General features: G+C 33.1%; 1 protein-coding gene across 1 annotated transcript; it reads left to right on the top strand.

Annotated features, from left to right (window-relative positions):
- Positions 1-323: 323 nt before the first annotated feature.
- On the top strand, positions 324-1,782 carry LOC145139272 (putative indole-3-pyruvate monooxygenase YUCCA10). The gene is made up of 4 exons (XM_079073156.1): positions 324-941; positions 1,082-1,315; positions 1,406-1,528; positions 1,609-1,782. The coding sequence occupies exons 1-4, from the start codon at positions 324-326 to the stop codon at positions 1,780-1,782; spliced, it is 1,149 nt and encodes a 382-aa protein (XP_078929282.1).
- Positions 1,783-10,733: the final 8,951 nt, after the last annotated feature.

Here is a 10,733-nt window from a genome sequence, read left to right as displayed (position 1 = left end):
TGGGCTCATTGACCGACCCGGGTACACCATTAGTATGAACACATAGATTTCTGTTGAATGAAGTTTTGTAACGTTAAATAATCTTCTCAAAGCTTGTTTCCAATAAAGCGGGGACAAATTCGATGAGTGATGCAATTTCATTCACGTATTTAAGAACAATATGAACAAAATAATTTCGAAGTATAACGGTTCCTTGGATCAAGGAAAATTAGTCTGGTTTGTCTGTTCATCGTATTCCTATATAAAGAGTTATAATTGCATGGTCTACTTCATCATCCATTCATCCGTACAATCATCAGAACAAAACCACACTTAAGAGCTTGATGGTGAAGCATGAAACCGATGTTCTGATAGTAGGAGCAGGACCTGCGGGACTTGCAACATCTGCATGTCTCAATCTTCTCTCTATTCCAAATGTCATTTTGGAAAGGGATGATTGTTATGCATCTTTATGGCAAAAGAAGACTTACGATTGTTTGAAGCTTCACTTAGCTAAAAACTTTTGTGAACTCCCTCACATGCCATTTCCAGTTTCAGCACCCACATTTGTACCCAAATATATGTTTGTTCAATACTTGCATAAGTATGTTACTGAATTCAATGTAGATCCATTGTACAATCGTAATGTCGAGAGTGCATGGTATGACAGGATTACAAAGAGATGGGTTGTTAAAGCCAAAAATGGGGTTTCAGGTTTTGTGGAAGAGTATGTCGGAGAGTTTCTTGTGGTGTCAACAGGTGAAAACAGTGAAGGATATATCCCTAGTGTTAATGGTTTAGATAGCTTCACAGGGTCAATCATACACTCTAGTGAATACAAAAATGGAACGAAATTTGGATACAAAAATGTGCTTGTTGTTGGTGCTGGAAATTCTGGCATGGAAATTGCTTATGATTTGTTCAACTGGGGTGCCCAAACGTCGATTGTTGTTCGTAGCCCTGTAAGTACTCTCTTTTTTCCATGTTATCTTACGTTCATTCATCTAAATGTTCTCCCACTCGGTGTTTGAATATGCACTTGTGATATACTATAATTTTAAAATGCATTTCATGTAGTTTTAATGGTTTATTGTTGTGACAGGTACATGTGCTCACAAAGGAGTTAGTACAACTCGGGATGTATTTACTGAAATATCTTTCGTGTAGTTTTGTGGATAAAATTGTTTTAATGTTTAGTAAGTTGTTGTATGGAGATCTTTGTAAACACGGAATACAAAGGCCAACAAAAGGGCCATTTTATCTTAAACGGGAAACTGGAAGATCACCCGTTATTGATGTTGGAACAGTTGCAAGGATCAAAACCGGAGACATTGAGGTAAACCTTGTTATATATCTTCTTTTAATATCAAACTCATAACAGTTTAAACAATGACTAACTTTTATGATATGTTCTTTGTGTCATAAGGTAATGAAGCCAATTGAAGAGATAAAAGGTGATCAAATCATGTTTTCAAATGGTCAACAGAAACGATTTGATGCCATAGTCTTTGCTACTGGTTTTAGAAGCAATGTGAGGAAATGGCTTAAGGTATATATCTAATGTGATTAGATTTATATTTACTTACGATTTTGTTTATGGTTGATCCAATTTTTTTTGGTTTTATTCAGCATGATGAAGGGTTGTTTAATGAAAAAGGAATGCCACATCTTAAGAGCCCGAATCATTGGAAAGGGGAACATGGTCTTTACTGTGTGGGATTTGCAGGTGCTGGATTGTTCGGTATTTCAAATGATGCAAAGAATATTGCTAATGATATCTCCCAAATTGTTAAAAAGAAGTAAGCATATATCAGGAGAACGAAGCTTTAAATGTATATTTGTATTGTACAATGTACTAATTTAATGATTTAGTACTGATCCAAATGTTTACTTTCTTTTATGACGCATTAATAGTATTATAGGGTAATTTTGTTGATTATGTCTTTATGGAAAGTTATGTAATTTTATTTCTATATTTCTATGAAATTTCTAGAAGATATGCAAATATCCTGGAATGCAAAATTTGAATTTGAATTTGAATTTTTTAAAAAGAGAAATATATTAAAGCAAAAAGCAACCAGGCCGGGTAGCTAGATACTACAATGGGGTTGAAAAACAAACAAAATACAAAGAGCAAAATTAAATATCTTTTAGGCCGAGCAATACCATTCAGCCCACTCATAATTAGGGTTGTTCAAAAATATCCTTATTCAAAATCTGATCCGAAACAAAATTATCCGAAAATTCGGATATCCGAAAATTTCGGATATCCAATTTTTCGGATTCGGATATGGATAGTAGATTTATGAATTTTCGGATATATCCGAAATCCAAAAAAAAAATATTATTTTTTTGTTTTTTATTTCTATATTTTTGCAATTATTTAAATGTAATAGCTTGCTACTTATATTTTAGTTTTCAAGTGTCCATATGTCTTTCATAATTGTAATTTATCATACAATAAAAACCAAGCATGCTTATCTACAGTTCCACTTTGAAGCTGGTGGTTTTGTGGTTTGGCTTATATAACTGGTAGTAGTTGTGGTGGAGCTATGGCTTCATTTACATCGTCATCGGCTTGCAGGTGAAGATGATACACGTGTTCTCCTCTCATCTACATGACCGTTATTTGGCTCCAATCTAAGCGTCACCACCTCTTTCAACCTAGAACACAGACTTCCCCTTTTTCTTCCATTACCATCTGTTTCTCCACCGATTCTTCCTTTTTGCTATTCTAATCCTCGAATTTCCGTTGGATTCCATTGATCCTCAAATTTGCGTCTTCTCTGCTTTTTTGTTCATCGTATCTTTATCTCCTCTCGAATCCATGAAACGAACATTTCACGTCTCTGGTGAACTCCACAAATCGATTATTCTTGAACATTTGGGTTAGCGAAAGCAACGGTATGAATACAAGGTTTTAGCCGGTTTCCTCCTTTGATTCGGCGACACCACAATCTCCAATCAACACGCTTCATGACGACGAAGACGAAGAATAACAGCTACTCCAGGTATATATGTAACACTTTCCCTTCAGAAGAGGCTTTCGATTTTCCACAAACGAAATACACTTCGCTTTCCCTATTGTCTCCTACTAAATTTCTCGTTGTTCTTCCCCATATCACTATCGATTTAGGGTTCGGCCTCTATACCATTATCGATGTTCATTTGCAGTTTGCACAACTCTGTTTCTGGATCAGAGTTAGAGCGTTCTCACAATTTCCTAATTCATGGCTTAAGCGGTCGATTCCGCCATTAAGAAACTCGCCACCTTTCAACTCAATGAACTCTCCACATCTTCATCTCCTAATCTCCAAAAAAAAACTCTCGATTCTATCTCCCGAACAGGTATTTGTATGTGGATGTGTGTGTCTGTTATGAAATGAAGTCACACGGGATTGATTTTACTTTTTTGGGGTATGTGCAGATAGAGCTCGGAAAGATGTTGTTCGAGACAGGGCAGGTTCATTTTCTTGAGAATTGGCCTGATCCTGGTGTTGATAATGATGATGATAAAAAAGCTCTGCTTGCTCAAGTAATTTTACTTGCTGCTAGGCTGATGAATAAGACAATTAATTTTGGTAATTTCTATATGTTATCCTTTTGATGGACCATCTCCATTTACGTTGGTATCAAGTAACCGCATCTTATTACCTTAAATTGGAAATATTATATTAAAAGTATATCAGATCCTAGCTTTTTGATGCTTATGCAAAGGATTGCTGCAATTTGTTGCTGTTGTTTGTATCCTAGAGTTTTACATTGAGAAATTAAATATGCTCTTACTTTTTGTTCCTACAAATCTTCTTACCCAATTAAATAGTGACATGTGTAATATTTAATGAAGCATGTCAACATTTAATTGGATAGGAGGATTTATAGGAACAAAAATAAAATGATATTTAATTTCTCTTTTACATTTAATGTTCATAGTTTTGTCTTCCTTTCATCCTTCCTGTTGTTGAGTTTTTGAGTTTGACATTTACTTTTTTTTTTACTTCATCAATTTGCTAAAACTTGTGAATGAGAATTGAAAAGTAAAGAGACCCACAGACAAACAATTAGAAGTAAATACTTACTATCCAATACAATTAGGAGGCTTTTGTTCTTCTTTTTTATGATATATCTTTGTATAAAAGAAGGAAAAAAACATTAATTACATTGTTGGGCTAAACGTTTAATTTAACCGTTAAACTACTGTTGTATTTATTTTGCATTAGGGAAGAAGAAAACAACAAATGAAGAAGAAAGCAACCTTGTAAAAAGTTCGGACATCCCATTCATTATTTGAAATTTTGGATATCTGATTTTCGGATATCCGAAATTTTGGATATCAATATCAATTATCCGAAATTTTTGGATATCCGAAATTTCAGATATCCAATAACTGTAAAGGAACTCAGTATGTTGTTGATAATCTTGCACCAAAATAAATAATACGATATGGAAACGAAAATGTATTCTAGGGCAATTTGTAGCAAAGTCAATGAAGTCCATGACTCCAAAAAATTGACGCATCGAGGTGCCGCACCATTTCAGAACCCATTCTCTAGCAAAACTAGTCGTTTTACACTGAATTTGAATCAATATGCAATTAATCATATATAGGATATTTACCATGACGTATTTTCAAAGATTAGTCGAAGAATGGTCTTTTTGGTTTTACTCTGTATTAATTAGTCCCATGAATTAACAGCATAATAAGAACATGTTTTGTTCAATCATGTGTTAGTCATGTGTTTCAATGTTACTCCGCTTTTAATCTACTTTGAACATTATATAGAAACATTTTCCAATTTCCATCCCTATTTCAGATTAAATTATATATATATATATATATATATATATATATATATATATATATATATTGAAAAGTTAAATAGAGAATTATTACCAATGATTGTCCAAGGAATCAAATATTTTTTTAAGTTATAGAGCTTATTCTTTATAAAAAAACTATATATATATATATATATATATATATATATATATATATATATATATATATAACTTCACATTGTGTATGCTTATATATTTTTCGAATTCACCATGTGAATTCAGATTCACATAAAAATATCTAAATTCATAACTTCACATTGTGAATCTGTACAATTTCACACTGTGAATTTGAAAAAAAAATAAATAATTTTTTTATCGAATTTGACATAATTGGAAAAATGATAAAAAATTACAAATTTCTGTATTAAAAGTTTTACAAAAGCAAAAAAAAAAGAGACTGGTTCCTTGGTTGCATGATCAATAATGGTTTTCTATTGAACCTTACCTTATATATATATATATATATATATATATATATATATATATATATATATATATATATATATATATATATATATATAGACTAAGTTCATGTGTTTCTTATATTTATTGTGTGCTAAAATGTACCAATAGAAATTTAGTAAAATTAAATAATTATTTAATTAAATAAATATAGATACTAATTGATTTTCATAATTGTATGTATATTAAATGATATTCATAAGAAAAAACATCATAAATGGTCCATGTAGTTTCTCCAGATCTGAAGTTTAGTCCCCGTAGTTTAAAAACATCATAGATGGTCCCTATGCTTTCAAAACTTTTGACGATTGGTCCTTATTGCTAACTCCGTTAAGTTTTGTCTGTTAACTGAAGTGCATTTTCGTCATTTCACTACCACATGGACCATTTATGATGTTTTCTCTTTTTTTTAAAAGAAAAAACTAAAGAGATGTGAATCTAAGCTTCCGTTTTCCATAAACTCATAAACAAGGAGGAGCACGCCTTTCTCGTAGCACCATCCTATGAGTTGGACAAGGTTTTTGTGCCTCAATCGACTAATGATATTTACTTCCGATGCATATTGTTGGATTTGGTGTCTAAGCCCATAACTATAACTAAGATGTACTTGACCCGATTGTAGCATGGTCCTTTTGGGTTGCCTTCACCAATGCAATTTGATAGGATGGATTTTTGAGAATAAGGTTATTTATAGTTTATTAATATATTACAAGTATAATATATTAATATGAAATCATATTATTTAATTAGTATTGATCAAGAACTAATTTAGAATTGATTTTGTAGTCAAAAGAGACTAATTAAATATATGGGGATCTATTGTGTAAATCAATGATTCTTATAGTGTGGGCTAATGATCCATGATTATTTAGATGGGCTAAAGCAATGAGATAAGCCATGGAGATTAACCCATGGAGCTAAGTAATATGAAAGGCCATTAGGGTTTACAAATTGTAACCCTAGCATTTGCTACGCTATAAATAAACCCCCTTAGAGCCAAAATCGGACACATGAGTGGCTACATTCATTCTAAGAGAGTGAAGTGGATTTTGTGTTAAGTAACTTATTCTCTCAAGCCTCCTCTTGCATATTGGTGTTTGTGAACCATTAGAGGCATCACACTTGAGGTGCTCAAGCTTTCAAAGGTCAAGAACTACAAGTCCTTCTAAGAGGTAAGTCATCTAACTAGTTGTATTGTTCATTTGGCAATTTGTATGCTAGTTAGGACAATGCTTTGGAAAAATGAATATATGCATGTATAATTAGAGAAAACATAGATCCAAAGCATTTAGGGTTGCATGTGCACCATAGGAGTGTTGTAGTGCTCAAAACCCAACACATACTCCTTGATCCCCTGTTTGGAATTCTTTGACACCCTTTTCACTGCAATATACGTGTTGGAATCTTTCAAGAAACCTCTATAAACCCCACGAAAACCTCCTTCACAAAGCTTCTCATTCTATGAAAACTCACTGGTGGATCGGGCTAATTCTTGGTAAGAGAATCTTTTAGGCCCGGTGCCCATTTCGAATTCATTGTTCATTTCAAAATCAAATCCAGACTCTTCATCTTCATGTTCATCTTCCCTGCTTTTCTTCTTCTTCCACCTCCATAAAACAAAAGCAAGCACATCCAAAAAAGTAACTCCAACCGATAATCCAACTACTAATCCCACCCTGCTGTTGTTTTTTACTGGATTTGGGCCTAAGTCTGGAGGCAGCCCGTTGTTTTCATCAACCTGTCAATCAAAACTACTGAAACTCCAAGATCTCACATTATTTATTTGAAATAGAGCTCTGGTTGCTGCTGAAAACCCAAAAATTACTCATTCTGGCAACACGTTCCTGAGATCAACTGTGTACACGAGGCCTACTTGATGTATGATTGTATTATTTTGAAAACCAGTTAAGTTTTTGTGTTTTTCAAGTTGTTTAGGTTTGGTTGTCATATTTGGGATTTGTTGAAGAACAGGGGTGGTACGGGGTTGAGGAATAGGGTGATTGTTTTATTGTTTGTATAGGGGTTGAGGAAGACGAAAATGGGGTATAGTTATGTGGGTTTTTTTCTTGAGAGAGAGAGAGAGAGAGACTTTTTATATATATTAAATAATTATATTTAATTTTTTCTTTTAAAAAAACAAGAGAAAACATCATAAATGGTCCCTGTGGTAGTGAAGTGACAAAAATGCCCTTCAGTTAACGAACAAAACTTAACGGAGTTAAAAATAAGGACCAATCGTCAAAATTTTTGAAAGCACAGGGACCATCTATGATGTTTTTAAACCACAGGGACTAAACTTCAGATATGGGGAAACCACAAGGACCATTTATGAAGTTTTTTCTATCCATAGTTATAATTCTCTTTTTTATGGAATATGAAGAAAGAGAGTGTATTCTACTAGAATACACTCTCATTCTGTTAGAACATACTCTCATTCTTCTAGAATAGACTCTCATTCTACTAGAATACACTCTCGTCCTCCATGTTCTAAGCTACTTTGTTGTATTTTGAGTGAGTGGGTCATGAAACAAAATACGAACCCATACATGAAAAATCAGATGCGAATTCATTCCGAAAGAATATTATTGCTGATATTAATACGAATTTAATTAGTTTCCATTAAAAAATAATTATAATTATGGATATCATTTAATATATATAATTATGGAAATCATTCAATATCTATCTTTATTTAATTAAATAATAATTTATTTTTTACTAAATTTTTATTGGTGCATTCTAGCACACAATAGATGTGAGAAACATTTGAACATATATATATATATATATATATATATATATATATATATATATATATATATATATAGACTTCGTTCGATTTGCAAAAAATTAAAGAACCATAAATCACTTTAGTTTTCTTTAGTTTTGTGTGCCAGTGGTAAATAATATGTAGAATCTACGACCTTTGCAACAGGTAAATCATATATATCGTAAGTGTTTATATGCAAAAAAAAACTTTGTGTTTGGTACAAACCGCTCAATGATTGCATTCTGTTTTGTTAACTTATAGCTCATTACATGTATTCTTTTCATTTTCACCAATGGATAAGACCCTTTTTAAAAATCCACCATGGGGGTAAGTTTATTATAGATTAGAAATGGACAAATTCTCCCTACATGAAATGGATTTAATATGAAATAAATTGGTTATATACGGTACACTATTATACTACCAATTCAAGAAACCATGATGTGATATAATGATAAAAGTTTATGAACATGATCTCCTAAACCTTGCAAAACATGTGTGTTTTCATAAGGTAATTCAGTGTATCTTGAATGATAGAATAGGTGAAAACCTATTGGGGTTGCATGTAAATTTCATGTCATTGTCACCTCAACATAGCATGTGCGAAGATAACTATTGAGGAAAATAAATGTCCCATCCAAAAAGGAGAAATCATCTTATAAATATAGATTAGATGTAGAATGCATGTTTGAAAGAGGTGCAAGTATTGGAATAGGTTATGATGATGGTAGTAGTAGTATTATCGGGGAGAGGTATTCACCTCGCAAGATTTTTTTTTCAGAACTTTGTAGTAAGGAATGCACCAAAAGACAATCAATTGCACCGTACTCGCCCCAACATAACGGTGTAGTTGAGGGTCGCAATCAGACTGTTCTTGAAGCCACAATATTACTCTTTAAATAGCATGTGAGGAATGCACCAAAAGACAATTAACTGTCGAACTCTGATCCGATCAGATATTTGTCCTTTAGATAAGTGATCAAATATTCCTCCATTCTTCTAGATATCCTATGGACATAAGACATGGATTATAATCGATCTCATTGTCCAAAATTTTGTTTCCTGATTTCCTGATTTGTGATGACGTCATAAGACTTATAATTAAACACATCAATTTAGTCATGGATGGGCCGAGCACTATAAGTAAACACCAAATCATCTAGGGGCCCAAAGATATCGCTTTTCCCGTTAGGGAAAACGGAACGAATAAACATTAACTCATATGCTTGTATCTTTTACTTACCAAACTACACATGACACTACGTTTTATAACACCAAGTTACTGATGCGTTTACGTAACACCAATGTACAACTGACTTGTAAATTACAACTCATATATCTCCATTTTAAGAATACTCATGATATAATCCATGAAGTAATTCTCTGAGCGTGGATTTATCCAATACTCAAATCTCCATTTTCTAAGTACTCATGAACGTTGTAGCAACACAATTGATATGTCTAAACTCCTTAGACAATCTACAATCCAATTCATTACAGTCTTTATTCACTACTTACTTCCTAAAGTATGAGCGACTGTGGAGCTTTGAATAATCAAATTATTCAAGAAGTAAAACATGCAAAATGAAACACAAGAATAAATAATTTACAAAGGCAGTAAACAATACTCATAAATAATCTCTATTATTTAATCACCAAAATCTATTACATTTATTTTGTTTACAAGTTTCAAACTAATCATCTAACTACTAAAACTAATGTCATCTCTCAAACCAATGCTCCTAGCATGTTGACTACGCTTAATCCTACTCGGGGCCTTTGTGAGAGGATCTGTAGGATTATCTTCTGACAAAACTCACTTCTCTATGAGATCACCTTCTTCAACTCTATGTTTTATATAATGGTAATTTTTATCGATATGTCTTGATTTACCATGATCTCTCGGTTCTTTGATTAAAGCAACCGCTCCTTCATTATCGGAGAAAAGTTCCATTGCTACGGCATGGTCGGAACTACTCCGAGATAACCGATGAAGTTCTTCATCCAAGTCGCCTCCTTTGATGCTTCACTCACTACTATGTACTCTAACTCACAAGTAAAATCAACCACTGTGTCATGTTTGGAACTTTTCCAAGTGACTGCTCCTCCATTTAACAGAAATACCCAGCCAGATTGAGAACGAAGATTGTCTCTATCTTTTTGAAAGTTGGTGTCACTATAACTTGTCACTCTTAATGTATCACTGCCACCAAGGACTAGAATCATATCCATTGTCCTTTGAAGATACTTGAGAATGTTCTTTACCGCTGTCCAATGAGCTCTACCAGGATTTCCTTGAAAGCGACTAACCATGCTCAAAGCAAAAGACACATCAGGGTGAGTACATGTCATAGCGTACATGATCGATCCTATAGCCGAAGCATATGGGACTCAACTTATTTCTGCTATGTCTTCATATGTACTAGGACTTTGAGTCTTACTCAATTTGTCATTACATTGAATAGGTAGCTCTCCTTTCATGGAGATCTCCATACTAAAATGTTTTAGTACCTTATCCAAGTATGTACTTTGACTATATCCAATTAGTCTTTTCTTTCTGTCCCTTAAGATTCTTATCCCAAGAATATAGGCTGCCTCTCTTAGATCCTTTATAGCAAAACACTTTCCAATCCAAGACTTAACTTCTTGCAAGGTTGGAATGTCGTTTCCTATAAGGATTATG

Source organism: Lactuca virosa, chromosome 9 (genome assembly GCF_052849685.1).
Source record: "Lactuca virosa cultivar CGN04683 chromosome 9, Lactuca_virosa_CGN04683_v6, whole genome shotgun sequence".
NCBI classification, from domain to species: Eukaryota; Viridiplantae; Streptophyta; class Magnoliopsida; order Asterales; family Asteraceae; genus Lactuca; species Lactuca virosa.
Note: the sequence above shows the minus strand (reverse complement) of the source record. Positions and strands in the feature narration are given on the sequence as shown.